General features: G+C 44.2%; 2 protein-coding genes across 2 annotated transcripts in view; one reads left to right on the forward strand and one right to left on the reverse strand.

Moving 5' to 3' along the window:
* CSUI_010192 (vps53 n-terminal protein) lies at positions 1 to 7197 on the forward strand. Its single transcript, XM_068070297.1, has 6 exons — positions 1 to 1065; positions 1721 to 2220; positions 3236 to 3543; positions 4076 to 4409; positions 5503 to 5709; positions 6725 to 7197. The coding sequence occupies exons 1-6, from the start codon at positions 74 to 76 to the stop codon at positions 7054 to 7056; spliced, it is 2673 nt and encodes an 890-aa protein (XP_067917726.1). The 5' UTR covers positions 1 to 73; the 3' UTR covers positions 7057 to 7197.
* Positions 7198 to 8701: 1504 nt separating this feature from the next.
* The window catches only part of CSUI_010193 (major facilitator family protein), an 11211-nt gene continuing 417 nt past the window's right edge, over positions 8702 to 19495 (reverse strand). Inside the window, exons 2-10 of the mRNA XM_068070298.1 lie at positions 19219 to 19399; positions 17939 to 18170; positions 17170 to 17258; positions 15951 to 16065; positions 14419 to 15014; positions 13610 to 13692; positions 12659 to 12812; positions 11367 to 11431; positions 8702 to 10338 (exon numbers count right to left, since the gene is read on the reverse strand). Of these exons, the coding sequence (XP_067917727.1) occupies positions 10269 to 10338; positions 11367 to 11431; positions 12659 to 12812; positions 13610 to 13692; positions 14419 to 15014; positions 15951 to 16065; positions 17170 to 17258; positions 17939 to 18170; positions 19219 to 19399 (1585 nt within the window). The 3' untranslated portion in view covers positions 8702 to 10268. The remainder of the gene's footprint in view (positions 10339 to 11366; positions 11432 to 12658; positions 12813 to 13609; positions 13693 to 14418; positions 15015 to 15950; positions 16066 to 17169; positions 17259 to 17938; positions 18171 to 19218; positions 19400 to 19495) is intronic.

The raw sequence follows: 19495 nt of genomic DNA on the forward strand, positions 1-19495 counted from the left end.
TCTCCTTCACAAGACGGTGGAGTTCGAGTTGTCTCTCGATGCAAAGTTTCGTCAAGAGGAGAGGTCGATTCAAATGTTCTCAGCTATCGACGAGAGAAGCCATGCTTTCTCTCAACTCTCTCCTCCTCCTGTTTTGACGTCGATCCAGTATTATGACTCGATCTTTGGCTTGAACCAAGAGAAGCAACGAGCTCTCCCTGAAATACCCCCCTCTTCTTCTTCTACGTCAGGAGCGAAGTCTTTCAATCCTTTTTCTTCAGATGTAGAAGAGAGAAAGAATCCCTTCGATGAAAGAGGTGGAGAGAACCGTGGAGAGACTTCTCATTCATGTACATCTCGGAGTGGGGGAGTAGTAGGAACGACAGAAGAGAGGAAGACCAAGAAAGGTGTCGATCTTGAAAGAGAAAGAGACAACTCTTCTTCATCCTCTTCTCATCTTTCTTCTCATAGAGAACAGCATACATCTCTCTTACCGCCGAGAATCTTTTCGTCATCTCCTTCTTCTCATTTCTTTCTATCCCAGAAGCCGGTTCTTTTTCGTGGTATGCTATCAAGTGCATTTGATCCCTTTCTCTTTCGGTGGACGCAGCATGAAGAGAGTCAGCTCTACGAAGTCTTCTCTCAGGCCTTACTTCCCTCGACAGATAGGATTCTCATTCACGGCAGGCATCTAGACACCCTACGTCGCATTCTTCTTCTAGCGTCACGTAGAAAGAGCGATGACGAAAGAGACGACGAAGAANNCTTCTACTTCACGTATTTCTTTCAAACACTTTTTCACATGCAAACTCAGAAGCGACGAAGAAGTAGAGGAGGAGAAGAAGAAGAAACAAGTGAGGGACGAGATCAAGAAGAAGAGGAAGAAGATGAAGAAGAGGAGGAGGAAGAAGAAGAAGATGAAGAGAGTGATATCTGTATGTATACATCAGCAAGCGAAGTGTTAAGTGCATGCAAGAAAGTGTTTGATAAAGCAAAATCTGTGACTCGAGTTCAGGTCGTGAAGGAGGTCTCTCTTGTCTTTCTCCGTCTCTTTCTTAAATACGCTGAAGCTCTCCATCAAAACAGGTACGCACCCTCGCCTCTCCATCCACTCCACTCAGGGGAAAAAAAAACGATGACTCTGCAGTTCTTCCTCTCCATACTACTCACACCCTCCTATCTATCTTTAATCTATCTATCTTTAATCTATCTATCTATGTCTAGCTACCTGTATTTAATCTGGTATCTTTAGTCTGTCTTTCGGTTAGTCTGTCTATCTCTAATGTATCTTTAATCTCGCTCTATTCAATCTATCTATCTATCGATCGATCTACCATGTCTATCTTTCTATCTTTTCGTTCTTTTTCTCTGTGTGTCTCCGTCTGTATTCGTCGATGTATTTTCTGTCTTTGTCATCTATCTTCGTGTCTCACCCTATTTCATCTCTATCTTTTAATCTTTGTTTCTGTTTACGTCTTTCTTGTCAGCTATATCATCTCTCCATGCATCCCTTCTTAGCGACCCTTCTTTCTCCTTTTTGTTCTCCTCTTCAGTTTTCTTCATCTTCTTCTTTCTCATGATGATCGTCTTCATGCTTTCTCCCTTCTTCTTTTTTCTCTCTCACATTTTCATGTCTCTCTTACCATGATAAGATCTGCATGCGCTTCTTCTTCTTCTCTAACGCTCCTTCCTTCTCTCTCCATCACCTCTCTCTCTTCTTTCTCTTCTTTGTTTCTTTTAGACTTCCATCTTCAAAGCAATTCACACACCCTCCTTCATCTTCTGACGTGTCGATTCTTCTTCATTCTTCTTCGCCCTCCTCCTCTACACCTGATCCTTCTCCATTCTCTTCTTCATCTGCTTCTTCTTCATCTTTTGCCCCCATCTCATCATCGTCTTCTTCTTCTATGTTACTTCCAAGTTGCTCGACGTCTCTTTCCTGTTTAGCTTCTTCTTCCTCTTCCTTTCTCTCCGCTTGTGCATGCATAGGAACCAGCGTGTATGTAGAGAGATCTTTGCAGAAGCTTGAATCAAGTATATCGAAAGCCCTAAGAGAGGGTGACTATGGTATAGGAGAGCTAGAAGAAGAAGAAGAAGGCCTCGATGGAAGTCATTATCAACAAGGAGGAGCAAGACTGGGGGGACAAGGAGGTTCCTTTCCCGATGGCATGTCTCTCTATGGAGGTCGCTCATCTTCGTCGAGAACTGAACTGAATCATATCAAACTGGACGAAGCTCGCGGTGCGATGGATAGAAGGCCTCTCAGATACACAGACACATTCATACATGCATTGGAAAGAGAGAGAGATATATATATAGGTGTCACGTCTTCGTAGATTCATAGACACATTCCTATAGGTGTGTAGAGAGAAAGAGAGAGAGAGAGAGAGGTGTCAAGCACGTCGTCTTACATCCCATGTTAAGAGTCAGGTGTCTTTGTGTGTGTAGATCTTGTATCTCCCTTTCCCTGTATGTGGATATGTCTATGTGTATGTCTACAGCTATACATGTCTGCATATATCAAGTGGTTTCTCTCTCTCTGTGTTCGATAGTTATGTGTCGTCGTTATCCTAGAATTTCTCTCTTCCATCATTCAGTGACGTGAGTTGAAAGGAGGAGTTTCACTTGGAGTGAATGTCGTTCTTGTAGACGTTGTCGCGCAATTCTTCGGTTTTCTAGACTGCGATTTCCCGCTTCACGCGGGGGTGGAAGATGAAGGAGGGAAAAAGAAGAAGAAGAAGGTCTGCACGTGGATTGGCGGTGGTGGCAGTAGTAGAAGAAGGAGAAGGAGAGGTCGCCTTCTTCTTCTTCTGTTCGTTGCTCTTAGGCGTTACACAGTAGACTGTTAACACGGAAGAAGACGAGCAATCTGGTCTCTAGATGTCTGTATTTCCTAAAGGTAGATAGATAGGGGGTAGATGTGAACCTTCTTTCTGTTTGGTCTACTTGATCCATATGAATTATGCCTCTATCTATCTGTCTATCTGTGCTCCGTCGTTCATCTATCTTAAATCTATCTTCAATCCATTTACCTGTTTACGTGTGTCTGTCCGTGACGTATCTACCTTTCCATCTTTCTTTCCCTTATCGATCTTGAGTGTCTATGCATGTCGGTTCTTTTCGATTTCTTTCTTAATGTCTATGGAGATAGCTGCGGTGAGGCGGGTCTTCTGTCATTCCTTGTCTTCCTCGCATGACTCCTCTTCCTGCCGTCTCGTCTCTCTGTTTGCTGTTCATATGGCCGATATCTTTGCAGATAAACTCTGGGAGGTCCAGTCTCGAGGTATAGCTCTTCTCGTGGGTTCTTTCGAACGCATGATCGCCTCGTCGTTATCTCATCTCTATGAAGCGGCGCCTCTCTCTCAGACAAGAGGAGAAGGAAGAGAAGGGCGTCTAAGACATGACGCTCATTACGAGGAGGCATCACACAAGTCGACCGCCCGTAGAGGGCCAGCTGCGGTGTATGTACAGCGGTTAAGAAGAGGATTAATAGAGGGAATGTGCTTCGTCAGTTTCTTTCTTAATCACGCTCTCTTTCGATTTGTATGCGATAAACTCACACAGGTACGGATACACGGCGGGTATCATCCTCTTTCTCCTTCTTATTGCACTCAGTCATCACTCTTTATACGAGCCAACAAAAAAGAAAAAGTAGAGAATCCCAAAGAATAAATAGAAAGATTCAAGATCAAAGATAGATAAGTAGATTCAAGATAGATAGATAGACAGACTAAAGACAGATTGAAGATTAAACATAGATATAGATATAGGTAGATAGGTTCAGTATTTCGAGTACGGAGTGAGAAAGAATGTAGAGGCTTTTTCTTCTTTTGATGGTGTAGGTCTTTCTGATTGATGCAGAGATCTCTTCTCTATCTTCCGTCTATCTATCTGTTTTAACATCTCCGTATCTATCTGTCTATCTATGTATCTATCCACTTTTATTCCTCTATATATATCTGTATCCATCTACCTGTCTTTATCTATCTATCTATCTATCTTTGACCTTGAATCTATCTATCCTTTGGAATTCTCTCTTTTCTTCTGTCCTCTTACGCCCCCCTCCTCTTGTTCTTTGTCTTGTACGTCTTTCCAGGCTGTCGTGAGGAGAGTTCACGTAGTGCTCGAGACTGTTTTAACGAAGAAGAAGACCTCAACAAGTCACCCCCAATCGTCATCATCATCGTCGCCTTCCCTCTTAACTCTTCTTCTGCGTGATCTTGAAGACCTCCGTTGTCTCCTTCTCCACCTGCCCTCTGCGAGTGCGTACTGGGTGAACGAAGAGGTGCAAGAGCCCCAGCCGCACGACAGGCACAGGCGCGGCAAAGAAAGTAAAAGCTCAGTAAAAGGAGGAGGAGGTCATGATGGAGATCTAGGGGGGGGGGAGAGAAGAAGAAGAAAAGGACGTAGACAACTTCGGATGCCCGCTGGTGAGTGAAGAAAGAAAAAGAAAGAAAGGGAGAAGAAGAGATCGCAACATAGTAGTAGTAGTAGTGGTATGACTATGAGATGTGTTATGAGTAGTCTCATTCTCTTCTTCTTCTTATCGCCAGAGGTGTGAGAGCCATGAATAGTAGGGAGAGGAGGAAGAGGAGGAGTCGCAATGGTCGTCGTGAGTGTTCAGTAGAGGTGAAGCAATAGAAGGACAAGGAGAAAAGAAGAGGAAGAAGAAGGCATGTTAATGGTTTAGTGTTTGGATGGTCTTTTTATTCTTCTTCACTAGGAGCGGGTGTGTACGTCGTTTCGCTAGGTTGTTTCCCTTAGGTAGACGCGAGGTTGAAATTTCACTATTCATTATCTGTCTACTATCCTCTCTTCTTTTTCTTTCTTATCGGCCTCTCACCCCTTCATTCCCTCTGCCCTTTTCCTTCTCTTCTCTTTCCTGTTGATCGAATGAAGGAGTGAAGATCGCCATAGAGAGAACGCTTTTCTCTTTGGTACTTTTTCTAATCTATGGAGTAGTGGCTTGCGCATGCACAAACAGACCGAAGGAACATCACGCCGACACTTTGACTCGAGGGAGAGGTGGGGGATGGAGCGAATGATCTGACTCGCCTTAAGGTGGAAGAAGGAATAGATAGAAAAGTTCGACATGTAGGGTTCTTTCTCATGGCCGCCAAGTCCAGGATAAGAAACATGTTAGGATGGTCGAAGGTGACGTCGTGAGAGAGAGGGAAAAGTAGAGAGAGGAGAGGTTCTTCTTTACTCATTGGAGGAGGGGGGGGGGCCTGCTGCGCCTCTTCTTCTCAGGTGAATGGGGAGGTAGGAATGCTATTCACCGACTTCCTTTCTTCTTCATTTTTTCATCTGTCCTTCTACTTCTTTCTTTATTTTCCTCTCCTCGAGCACTTGACTTTCTATCTTGCCCTCTCCTCGTCTCTCTCTCTCTTTCCTGCCAATGAGAGTCTTCTGTATCTTTCGATGTGTTCTTTTTCTCCTCTATAGCTGTCTCTTTCTCCTCTTGTTCTTTTCAAACTCTTTCGCCCCTTTCTTCTTCTCTGCTGTGTGTGTCTTTCTCTGTAGGTTATGCCAAGTTTATCAACAGAGAGTTCGATCATCTAGAGGCTATGGTTCGAGAGCATGCGGGTGGGGGGGCTCTTGCCATCTCTTCTTCTTCTCAAGGAGGAAGAGGAACAGGAGAAAGAGAAGGACATGGGGGATGGAGTAGCAGCAACTCCACCACTAGTAGTAGTAGTAGTGGTGCTCTTCTTCCTTCTTCTCTCTCTTCAGGTGAGAGAAGAACACAAAGAAGAAGAAGAAGAATTCGAAGAAGAGACCTCTACTTACGTAGCTGTCATCTGGAGTGAATGCGTCAAGAGGAGGGGGAGATGCGATGTGTCTATGTGTATATGTTTGTATAGTTTCTCTTCGTGCTGTAATTCTCTTGATAAGACTTCGACCGAGATGTGCGATAGCACCCGAGTTATATCTCTTTGTATCTCGCCCTTTCTTCGTCTTCTTCTTATCTCCGGTCTGTCTCAATTTATCACGGTGCTAGAGAGTCGAGAGGTATAGATACATATGGAGAGAGATGTATGTCTATCACCTGCATCTATGCAGTCTATCTCATTCGGTGTATAATGACCTCTTGACTTGAAGCAGTTCTATTATAGGAGATATGTATGATTAGTGAGACCAGGAAAGCGGACTTCTCTTTTGTTCTTCTTTGGTTGAGCTCCTTCTATAGACCCCCCCTTACATGCCATTTCTCCTACACGAATCATCTACCTGTATCTATCTACTCTCTCAGGCCTGCGGCCACTATACTAGATACACAGTGATATCTTAGATCTAGAGAGAGAGAGAGAGAAAGAGATTTCAGCAGATCGATAGATAGATAGATAGGTAGATGTCCTCGCTCTCTTGTGTGAAAAGTTGAAGGGTTTCTTTCTGTACATGAGGCAGGGCTATAGAGTGCATATCTTATGCTTTGTCTTTCTCTTGTAGATCACTTCTTACCCTGCTGCTTTTCTTCCTTCTCTATCTTCCATGCCTTTACCTTTCTGTCCATATCTATCTATCTATCTTTATCTCTCGATTCCTTATTTCATCTATACACGTATCTTTACCAAACTCTCTATCTCTATCTTTCTATCTCTTGGTCTATGTATCTCTTCTTTGCCATGCGTGCCTTTCCTCGTCGAGTGTTGTTCTTCCTTCCTGAGATCTTCTCTCCTTCTTCATCTCCATCTCTTGTCTTCTTTCTTCTTTTTCCTTTTCCTTTTCCTTTCTTTTCTCTTCAAAGTCTCTTCTTCTTTCTTCGGCAGCAGTAAGAAGACTCCACACGCATCCCAGAAAAGCATCATGCAAACTTCTTCTCTTCTCTCTTCTTCTTCTCTTCCGGGGGGTGTGTCTGTCGCTTCGTCAACGGATACTAGATCAGGCCCTTCAAAGACTCCTTTCACTTCAACGAGGGGCGCGCCAAGCACTACGACGACTTCCACCTCCTCCTCCCTGCTGTTCTCTTCCTCCTCTACTTCTACTACTTCTATTACTACAGCATCGACATCGAGAGGGGGGACAGGAGGAGCATCAGCTCGCCCTCGTGACTCTATTACTAGTGCTATGATCACCTAACTTCCTCTTCTTCTCTCACTTCTTTCTCTTTTTCCTCTTCCTTTCTCTTTGTCTTCATGATAGGGTTTGAAAGTAGCGTGTCCTGTTTCTTCTTCTTTTAGTTGTTGCTGTTGCGATTCTCCTCCGAAGTCTCCCTCCTTCACTTACCATCTTGTTCTTTCTTTCTTTCTCACATGCTAGCAACTGTCTATCTCGGTTCGTTTTCTTCTTTCATTTCATCCGTACAGAGAAGACACCTTGTCCTGTCGGTGGTGTATATACACCGGGGACTTCACTCCTGTTGAGGTTGTCTATCCTCAGTGGCAATCGTCGCTCTTCCTCTCAGCATGATAAGGAGGAATGGATCTCTTCAAGCTTCCTTCTCGATTACTCTCGCTCACTTAGAAAAAAGATGAGAGATGAGAAGGAGAGTTTCTCTCTCTTCTTTTCGACTTGACGGTGATAGAAAGAAGAGGAGAAAGTGAAAGGAACAAGAAAGAAAGAAAAAGAAGACAGTCGTCTCTGAAGAAGAGGCATGACGGTTACGCAGCTGGTCTGGTAATTACATACAAATACTCTCCTAGCATGCAGAGATTTGAGAAAGAATCGCAGGAACCATTTCTCTTCTTACTGACATACTCTTCTTCTTGTTAACTACTGTACCAATACTATCTCTCTCTCTATATATATATTTAGATAGATATATTGCCTTTGCTCTCTAGCTACGTCTGTCAAGACCGTGTATAGAGGGAGAGAGCACGTGGCATGCTCCTTCTTTTCTTCGTCATCCTGTCTGCAAACTCCCTCACTCTAAGAGGAGACAACCTCGCCACTTTCTATCGATCCTCTATACCAGTGGTCTACCATCTTTCTCACCTTACCTCTTTATCTCTCTAGAGATGTATGTATATCTATATGTGAATATACATAGATATAGATGTATACTGTGCTGGTAGTAGTAGTAGCAGCTCCAAGTGCGTCTTCTTGTTTATCTTGTGTGTATGGAGATGGCGACCCGTTGATCATAGATAGCAATAAGAGAAGGAATTTGAAAGAGAGTAGATAGAGGATCTCTTTAGAAGAAGCGAAGGGATAGATAGAGGAACCAGGAAGGATAGACAGACCAGCCTTATTTGATCGAGACCTTTGGCTTTTTTCCTTCCTTCATCTCCCTCCCTCCCTCGTCCCCCTCTCTTCTTATCATCACCATCGTCGCCATGACCTACAGCGCTAAGTGCCAGTGTGAATCAGTCTCCCTACTTCCTCGCGTCTTCTTCTTTCGCTTTCTCTTTCTCGTAGAAGTCCTTCATCTGGAGATATGTCGTCAGTCAATCTCGTGCACTTTTACTATCAATTCCTTTCTCTCTTTCGTATCTACATCTCCCTATCTATCTATCTATCTCTATGCACTCCCAGCAGAGTGTACGGTTACCTTTGCCTCGTCGAGAGGTTGAAGTGTACGTACACCTACGACACCTGCCGATTTCAAAGGCCGAACAAGGAGATGGCTATAGCAACCGAATCATCAACATCTTACAAGAGATCGAGACCTTCAGTTCCTCCCTTCTTCTGTATTGATGAGGGAAGAAAGAAAGCGATAAGAAAGACAGGCAGATAGATAGATAGATAAATAGAAGACGTGAGCGGAAGGATCTTGAAGAAAAGCAAGCATCAAGAGTTTCCCTAGTTCAAAAGACGGTACAAGAGTGAGAGAATACACCGATATACACAAGCAGATAAAGAACACACAAACCCAGGCATCATACATAGACGCACTCTCTCCATCTCGAGATAGATATGTATGTGCACATGTACAGACATGATGGGTAGCGTTCCTCTCGCCCTTTCGCCTCAACAGCCGTTTCCCGCTGTACAGAGAGTCAATGAGGTTCCTCACGAATTTTCTTCCTTCTCTCTCATCCCTCTCTTAATCAAAAAGAGCCACACACAACGGACTCAAAGAGGCGACTCGCCTCCCGGTGTGTGGCTGTTCTCTTCGGGTAAGTAAGAGGAGTAGTAGTGAAAGGTCTTATACCAGATGAAAGAAGAGAAGAAAGAAGAGGAAGCAAGGACAGGGTCATAGGAGACAGTCCGGACAGGATGATGACGTTCATTCATTTGGTGTCCTTCCTCTCTTCTTCCTTTCTTCGTAAGTTGTGAGAAACAGATCTTCTTTGATTGAGAAGCAGAAGAAAGATCTAAAGATAACAGGGAAGAAAACGATGGGTGAAGAAATACAACAAGAGGATGCAAGAAAGAAAAAGGAGACGCACAATGACCCCATCCAGAGAGGAGAGAGATGTTGTCTCCTCATCTATCATCTCCGTATCTATCTATCTATCCTTCAGACCTCATAATCGTCTTTTTCACACCTGGGTTAAATGTATTGACGATCATTCAGGAGCTTCTTGTGACGTGTGTGTAGTGTATGAAGAAGAAGAACAACGAGGAGTTGCCTCTTTGCACGCCCACCTCCGCCACCCCTCTCAGTCGCCTGCCTCTATCAGTCATCACACACGCACTTACAGAGAGAGATAGACGTACATACATACTCTGTTTGACTATGAAAGCTCTCCCTATCGAGAGGAATTGTAATAGACAGAGAAACTTCATGAAAAGATCATGATGTCTTTTCCAGAAAGAAAGAGAGACAATGAAGCCGAGAAGGATACGAAGAAGAAGAAGCAGAGTGATAGCATAAACACCTTGGTTGCTGCTATGATCATGATGAGGTTGCTGACGGTAGGAAACTTTCCTGTTTTGTTCCTTTCCTTAGTATTAGGATTTCTTTCTTCAGATTATGTCTATGGTGTGTTTTCTCCCTTTCCTTCTCATTCCTTTAGGAGATTTAGACGCGCTTTCTTTCTCTCTTTGTATCTTTCTCCTACGTCATGGGAGAAGATAGAAAGGAACGGGTCTGAACACCGTCAAGAAGAAAGAGCAGAGCTGCTGTTCTTTTCTGCAAGACGTCTTTCTTCCCATCTCTCATTTCTTCTGTCTCTCTCTTTGCTATTCTCAGCAACTTCATTTCTTCACTCTCGATCTCTCTGTCTGGATTCTATGAATGCCGGAGGCGTCTCTTTCATATTATCTCTCTTTCGCCGGATTCTGTTTGCTACAAGCGATCTTAGAGGAAGGTGAGAAAGGCGAAGAAGTTGAGAGGAAGGAGAGAGAGTGTGTGTATGGAGAAAAAGAAGAAGAAAGAAAAGCCCTTTCTTTGATGAGCTCTCCGTCTATGAGGCATACATAGGGAATCGGTAAGGGATAGCATCGGTTGGATGAAAGAAAAAGGTCGCTCCGATGCTGTAAAGAAAGAGATAAAAAGAAAGAGATGAGGAAGATGTCGGCTAAATCTGAAGAGAAAGAGAGAAGTTCATTCTTCTCGATCTACGCAGTAGCTCCTTATAGACATGAAACAAGTAAGAAGGCTCTGTATATCATCTGTCTATCTATCTGCCTATCTTTGGTCTATCTACTGATATGTTCATCTATCTATCTATCTCTATCTGATCACTGAGATGACTTGGCATTGTGACTTTCCTACGTATACACGAAGTAAGAGAGAGGCATACGTACCCATAGAGAGCCGCGATTCTCCCATCTAGTCCAAGGTACAGACTGCTTCCTGTCTATCTATCCCTATATCTGTCCCTTTACCCATCACTACTGCATCTGTCATCTCGCTTCAATCTATCTATATATCTATCTCTTGTGTATCATCTATCTATTTACATGTCTATTCATTGATGAACGTGACGAGAATGTCTCTTCAGATGCTCTAGAGAAGTAAGTAAGGTGGTACTGTCTTAGTGAAAAGAAAGGTTGTTTTTCTTCTCAACGAGCCAAAGTGAAAGAAGAGAAATCTTTCTCTCTCGTGTTTCAAACAGCATAAGTAGATGACTGAATTGAGGAGAAGGAATATAGAACAAAGAAAGAAAACTTCCTCTTCTTCTTCTTCATGGCATCTTTCTTCTTATCCTTCTCACAGAGACGTCAATGAAAGTTTTTCATATTTCTTAAACGGCGTATATGTAGGATGTGTATGATGCAACCGGGGTGTGTATGTATGTGCTGTTGAGAGAAGCCTATGTACAGAGGAGACGATAGTAGAGTAGAAGAGGGAATCGCTTTTCTTTCTCTCCACTCCCAGACATTCGTTTCTCGTAACTCTTTCTTTACTTCTCTCTCTCTTCTCATTTGGCATGATGAACGTCTATCTCTTCTAGATAGCAGACCTACGCACGTGGTCGTAAATAGAAGAAGAAATAGAAAAAGTTAGACAGGAACGGAGGAAAAGAGTAAAAGAAAGAAGAGGAAGAAGTTCTTCTTACCAGAGTAGATGGCAAGTCCCCAGGATAAAGCATACAACATGTAAGCTTGTATAGTGAAGTGCTATCTGAAAGAAAGGAAGACAGAAAAGGTTTGCATTCGAGCCTTTGCCGAAAGATGAGAAGTCTATCTACTTGTATATGAACATATGCAGACATATATATGTATATACTGTATGTAGGCAGAAGAAGTAGACATCTATGTAATTCTTGAGAGAAGAGAGAAAGTGGAAATGTATGAAAAATGAACATGAATGCTAAGCCCCATCTCCCTCCTCCTCCTCCCTACATCCCCGAGCCACACACCGTCCATATGTATGCATATCCGCATGCACGTGTACCTATAGATACAGATGATATGGATGTATAGTCAGAGAGTCTTCAGGTCTTGGATACTAGAAAGATATTCCAGACATTCAGAGGCCTCGCCTTGCTTCTGCGTGGACACCCCACTCCCCCTCACGTACACTCTGTTCATGTGTATATACATATACTATGTAGGTAAGTTCGTGTATATACATACATATGTGTCTATGTGAGTATGCATATATATATATATAAATGTGAGAAAATGAGAGAGATGTCACTCGGGAAAGAGTGGATAGGAATCCAGAAACAGTGGCTCCCCCGGAGTAGCTAGCTAGCTAGTAGAATAACGAAGAAAATTACCAACCGATTCTACATTGAAGAAGAGAAGCTTGGACCTTCCCTCTATATCAATTACAGACAGAGCTCTCTCTATCATGTACGTTTACATTCATCTATCAAGAGAACTTGGAAGAGAGAAAGACGACACTCACCCATTCATTATAAGTCATTTCAACAATAGCAGTAGGGGCATTCGAATAGATCAGCTGCCATATATGATGAGACTACACGTCTAGACACCTGTCATACATGACCCTTCCTTCACCAGCAACGACAGCCCACAACATACTTTTTGTCGCCCCGTACGAAAGGAGAAGACGACGAGTGCCAATACTAGGAGAATCCTGACGGGTACTAAGGCCTATGAGTTAGAGAACGAAAAAAAGAAAGAAAGAGTCTTCTCTCTTTTCCTCGACTTCACCCCAAACTGGTGGGACTATTGTCACTACGACAACTATTCAAGGCATACCTAACATAACACATTAGCCAAGTAGAAATGTACTATGTGCACCCCCTACCACAGATAGATAGATAGATAGACTAAAGATAGATAGATAGACTAAAGATAGATAGATAGATAGTGAATGTAAGTCTGTATACAGAGGGATGAAGAAGAGGAGAAATCGGGTGAGTTGATATGTTCTTACATTGGTCCATAGCGAAGCAAGAGCGACGGCTGCTAGACGAGCTCCGAAGAGAAGCGAAAAGACAGGTCCTACATTCTTTCTCCCAAAGAGTTCACTTGTGAGAGAGGGAAAGAGTGAGAAGACCCCTCCTTGGCAAAGATGAATGAGCGCCATACTGCACCACACAAATCAACACATGGAGAGAGAGAGAGATAAGAGCACAAGGCACCAACAGTAGGAGGAGCGACATTACAGGAGGGATCTCTTAATGTTTCACTTCTGCCGCGTAGAGATACGCCCATACACAAGCACATGAGAAAAAAGGCAAGACAGAGAGAAGGGAATGGAGAGAGGGAGAGTTAAAGAATGAGAGGTATATACGTGGCCTCCTATGTCGTGAAAGGAAGGTCAGTTCATGTGTCATATTGGACCCCAATACATATATGCGAGAGAGAAAGAGAAAAGTGCACTGGGTAGGGGTGTGTAGCAGAATCGACATAGGAAAGAACTCAAATGGACGCATACGGGTAGCTGGTGTGTTTAGACTCTAAGACTAATGTGGATAGGTACGAGGAGAGAGGCGCCCCGAAGACTTCTACAATCCTCTCCTGATCGGTGAAGAGATTAGATATCTACACGCTGGTGGCCTAGCCTCCTTGATCTAGGAGTAATGTTGCCTTCGTAAAGTGCCAGCAGCCCCTTTCTTAACGACACGGCTGCTGGCTAGTCGCCCTCCGGTACTGCTGGCAAGCCATTCGCTTCTGATTTTCTAGCCTCATAATACTTCGATAGATAGATAGATAGAGATACATGGCGTGAGGACTGATTTCTGTCGGTGGACCTAGCAGCGCATTATATACATAGTTTCTCTCTCCCTCAACAGCCAACAGAGTTTTGTTGGATATACGCATGCGTTTATATGTCCGTCCTGCACTTGGCTTCTTCCCCGTTTTCATTTGTGTGTAACCTTACCATGAGGCATAGAGCTGAGGTGTTTGCATCCCATAGGTGGAGAGAGCGAAGAGACAGGGAGCGACAAGAGCATTCATTAAGATCTGAGAGTTTGCAAGTCAAGCACCAACAATTCATACACAGCAGTCCGGGACATAGACGCTTGAACGAAGGAAGCTGGGCGTTCTTCGCTGCGTGCCTCCCCCTTCTTAAAAAAGGACCTAGGAAGACGCGACGGCTGTATCTGACTTACAGACAGGGAGAGTTGCTACATAGCACGTAGACTGCTCGGAGACGTTATAGAATGTATACCATGGGAACACATGCTTGCATACATTCGATCTGCCTGTTATGTTCTGCCAGGAGTGTGCGGAGGGACGATAATAGGTAGATAGATAGATGCATGCCTTCTGGTGTATGGTACATGGTTAGCAGGAGCTGAGCTGTATGCAGTGCCGCGTCACTTGGAGGGAATGCAAGGAACCCGTCACGTCTGATATTCTGATGTACAGTGACACATTCTGAGATTTCTATTCTGTCTAGATGTGTCTACGAAACTAGAAGTCATATGTTTCACCAAGACTAAGTCCGAAAGCCCTAGTCCATATACATATACGTGTACGCACACATACAGAGATGTGTAGATCTACCTATGCCTACGACACACAGGAGTATGTGCCATGAATGTATCTATCTGTACAGAGATATGCATATCGATCTAGTCGACACATATAGATAGATGCAGAGACAGCCGGAGAGAGAGAGAGAGAGACATTCATATCTACAGGTGTGTCTAGACTCTCTTTGTAGAAATCTCTTAGAGAACTTACCGTGCTTCTCATGTACCCGACACCATCTCCTATATAGCCCCACAGAATCCTTCCCATACAGCAGAGACCTCCCAGTAGAGCTCCTAAGAGACACATGGCATGATCATTGATGAACTCCCATGCTATCCCCGTAGCCGCCCATGGATTTTCTCCTTCACTTAGATCTCCTCCTAGTGCACCGGCTGCTTTCGAACCTAAGAGAGAAGATAGAAAGCTCTCAAGGAGACTGTTTCCTTCTCCCCCTCTCGAGTGAGAGTTCATGGCGGCGTCATGGAGAGGTCCTTCTTGTCTAGATAGCGAAGGCACTTCCGTAGAAGGGAGAATAGGAGGGAGGCGTGAAGAGGAGGAGGGTGCTGAGCCTGCTGCTGTCTCCGCTGCTGGGTTGAGAGGAAGGACTTTCCATGTGAGCTGAATGAAAAAGAGAGACTGCCATGAGAGGAAGAGCATCAGAAAGAGAAGCCAGAAGGACACAGAGCTCAGAATATCGTGAGGGGTGAGAACAAGAGACGAGGAGAGAGAAGATGAGGAAGAAGAAGAGGAAAAGGAAGAATAAAAGAAAGGACCACGTGGCCCTTGAACCCCGGATGATGACGTGCCTGGAAGGAAGAAAGATTTAAAAAGAGAGGAAAGGAAAACGAAAGAAGAAATCGCATGTTTCTCCTTTGGAGAAAAGGGAGACCAGATCACTTCTCTCTTCGACTGGTGGTTTGTGTAGAGACAGCATTAGAGACAACCGGAGGTATGCGCACGTTAAGCAGGTGTATGAATGGACCTACGAATATGTACGCATGTATGTATGTGTGTATATGTGTGTACAGCTAGAAACTTATGCTTGACTTTTCATTTCCTCTCGTATGTCTCACTTCAGGACTTCACACCACACACGTCGATGTCATCAGAAGATCACAAGAGGGAGGTGTACCTACACCTGAACTGGACTCCCCCTTAAACTTGCCAAGGCTTCTACATGGAGGCCCATATAAGATAAAGTGAAGGGTAAGAAGGGCTAGGATAGAAGAGGCAAGAGAAAGCAAAACAGAAGAGAAGAACGGACTTCGAGTCGAAGGAGCTCTAGAATGCAACCAAGGTCTCTATCTCTCTCTCTGTGGGCTCTACGTGAGAGTTTAAGTTCCGCTGTCTTCACCAATAATACAAACACATTACCATCCCCCTTCTCTTCTCACATGAGATAGAAGAGGACCTTCTCGGCTCAGTGCCATAACAACATGAACATCTGTCCATACATGCAGATACACATACGTATGTATATATATATATATATATATATAGTTCCTCGCCCTAACAGATGAACATACAGATAGGTGGATCTATCTGTATGTATATACTTGACCAGTGGGAGGTATCTGGAAGGTGTGTTTTGTAGAAAGAGTTGGGTCAACCCTGCTATATCGCCCTGTCTCGTAGAAGCTCGACTGGATGGTGACAAGGATGATGCCGATGAGAGTGTCTGTGTCTACTGTCTGTAGGGAGAGAACGATGCAGCAAGTTTATCTCTCTCTCTTGGAATGTACCTCGTGGATCATCATAGAGAAGCTTCTGTTGTTCCGGTGGCCCTGCGACTTCTCCTTCTTCTCCCTCTCCCCCCTGAGCTGTATCAGGAGTTACAAGGAGAATGACGCCTATCAGCTGCATGCAGATAGATAAGAAACGGAGATAGTGAGAGGACAGTGGAGTGAAAAGGTCGTTCCCTACGCAACCGCTCCTTCACAGCAGCGGCACCACCAGCAGAGCTCACCTACATGAGAAGCATCAACAGAGACAGTCCCCTGATTCATGCGGTGTTGCATGCACTAGCATTCGACAGCTTCTCAAGAGACTCTCAGTAATAGAGAAGTCACGAAGCACGACCTTTATGGATATGTGTGAAGAGACACATATAGCGAGAGAAATATATAGAGAGAAAAACATATATGTGGAGATATAGAGGGAGAGATGTACATACATGTATATATACATAGTTTCTACTGCTGCCGTGAAAAGCCCCAGGTCAGCTTTCAAGGCGATCCTTCTCCACACAGCAGCAGGTGTCTCTCTGAGTCTTCAGCGAAGCTCTCTTGAGCTTTCTCCCATAGACAACAGAGTGGAATCTCCCAGGCTTTCACCTAGTTAAGAGTGAGACAGCAGAGCAGCTAGATGGTCGGCTGTATAGACACATGATGTGCTGTGGGAGTGACGAGCTGACGATAGTACCAACATGCACGTGCAGACAGGCACAACATCCCAAAAGTCTATTTTATCTTTTATGGAGAACCAGAGACGACGCAGGGGGGCGGACAAAAAAGGAAAGGCGATAGACTTTTCTCTTCTTCAGCGGCCAAACAGCAGCTGAGCAGATCACATCGACGTCTCCTCTACAGAAAGATGAGATTGCAGTGGGTATAGATTTACTCGAAACACAAAAGTCGACTGTTCTACAGCCTGTCAAAAGTTAGCCTACTCATGTCCATAGATACAGATAAACATTTATGTATATGAGGATAGATAGGGGTATGTGAATGATTCTATTCAACTTGAAAAGGGAATGAGAAACGTAGGGGTCTATAGATGCACGCATGCATTCGTTATCACACACATGACCGGTGTATGTCCCTGTACGTCTATAGACATGAAGATCGAGATACGTACATATACACATACCCTAGTCTTCTACACCACATCAGCTGATATCTGTCGATATGTATATATCTGCGTGGTTTGGTACGTATGTGTATGCGAAGGATAGGTTCTAACCTGTAGAATAGCGAAGCCAATAGACATAACAAGGAACAGGGAGGGGAGGCGGCGAAGAACGCGCGTATCCGTCAGAAATCTCTCTCCATCTGCAATGCGTATCACACCAAACATGTTCTTCTCCATATATACTTGCAAAATGCTGAGTATCACCCTCACACATACCATATATAACTAACATATACAGAACCACCTACTCGGACTGAAGAAGAGACGATGAAGTGAAGACGCCGGATATTCGGATCGATACCAGACACTTCGCTTCTCCCAGCTGGGAATGCCAAGACATACAAGTGTATCGCTCCATCGTTATCCCCTCTGTCTATATGAAACTCATACTCATCCATACATACATACGTGTTCAGAGACCCATACATCTAGGCATACATATATAGGCATATATACTCGGAAGTACATACATATTCATACGTACATGCATATTCAGAAACACATACATGTATACACAGTGTACATACATACACAAAGTGTATGCATATACATATATACGTGTACGCAGACACATATATGTAACTAGTTCCTACGCAGTAGGCGCTTCTTCGTCACGGTACGCCCGCAGAACACACACACTAGCCTGATGACTAGCTCCGCATGCAACACCATGTAAGTAGTATGCGTTCTACGGCGCGCGTCTAGATAGATAGATAGATAGCGAAGAATAAGACTGGATGTGTTGTCGTACCAGTGAGGCGTTTTCCGAGATGTCTGTATGAGGGAGAGAGAGAGAGGGATCTCTTAAGCTCTAGCTTACCCGGGGAACGCGAATCAATCTCCGGGGAAGGGAAAGAAGGAAGGTCTTCGTGTACAGGTGAGTCCTCAGAGCCTAAGAGCGAAGTTGAAGATGCGCCCGGAGACCGACTGCCCCCGAAATCTATCAGTGGAAAAGAGAGATATGAATCCGAAGAAGCGTAAAGATAGAAACTTTGGAAAGGACACATAAAGCAGATACTCAAGCCGCGAGCAAAGAAAAGAATGCCGCTGACCTGAATGAGACAAGTAAGAAAACAACACAAGGCAAAGACAAGTTGAAAGAAAGAAAGAAAGAACTGAGAATCTCGTCTTTATGTGTGGAAGTGTATCCCCTCGTCTATCTGTCTAAATATTCACACCCGATCGGTCAGGATGAAAAGCAGAAGACAACTTGAACTTGAAAAGAGAGAAAGAGAAAGTCAGAGAGAATTCTTGCAGTTTGTTTGCTGCACAAAAAGACTACAGGGCACGGAGGTCTGCCAGACAGCTTCTACCCGTCAAGGCTCAATTTTTCTTATTCTCGCCGGGCTTGTCACTCTCTTCCTTGGTCTCCCCCCCCCCCCNNGTTCTCTATGAGATCACAGCGACGAGACGAAGAAGAAAGAACTCACTCGACTTAGGAGAAAACATCATAGGAGAATGAATGAGGTGAGAGAAAGAAGAAAAAGACGGTTTCTGTTAGGCTTGTTCTTCTATCAACACGTTCGAAACTGAAGGCTAGATAGAAAAGGGAGAAGATTTCTCTTGAGATAGAAGAGAAAAGAACCTCCTCTTTGAACGGCGGAGACAGACGAAGAGATTCATGAAAGAACAACCAAGATAGTCAGCGATAGCACACCTATTCACATCCGTTCTCTTTACCTATCTATCTGTCTGTCTATGTGTATGCCTACTGGTATCTACCTGTAGTCTATCTCTCTATATATCTACCTCCACATAACCTACAGGAACGCGCAGCATAATCAGTCTTAGGCACTCGACATGTCGGGCCCTCTTCGTATACTAAGCTTTCTTTCTCATTCTCAGTATCTTTGCGATTGTCTCTGCCTACTGAAGTTCCTCTTCTTCATTCATCGTCCTCTCATCTGAACCTCTCCCCCTGGCCTCCCAACTCTTAATCTATGCCCTCCCATCTACTTGAAAGAGGAAGGATGAGAGATCGAAAAGATCACTTTGACGGAGGTCTTTCTCTGTGAAATGACGCCCTATGATCCCCTGATAAAGAGGGAAGCTCAATATGGCAATAATGATGATAAGAATGAAGTACGTGTTCATACATACCCAGCCTTTGTCTTGTGGAGGAGACAGCTTAAGAGCTGACGCGAGAGGGACGGAATAGCATAGGCCGCAGCCGAGCGCCGTAATAACACCATAGGAGATGAGAAGGAGAGAAGACTCGTGTGTACATACAGCACAGAGGGCTAATCCTAGACACATCCAGAAGCCGCCAAACAAACAGGTTCTGAAGGCATATGGAGAAGACAACAAAGTAGACGCAGAAGGGACAAGAAAGCAAAAGAAAAGGGGAAGAGAAAGCTTTTCGCACTTGATGAACCGT

This window comes from Cystoisospora suis (genome assembly GCF_002600585.1).
Source record: "Cystoisospora suis strain Wien I chromosome Unknown contig_6864, whole genome shotgun sequence".
Taxonomy (NCBI): Eukaryota; Apicomplexa; class Conoidasida; order Eucoccidiorida; family Sarcocystidae; genus Cystoisospora; species Cystoisospora suis.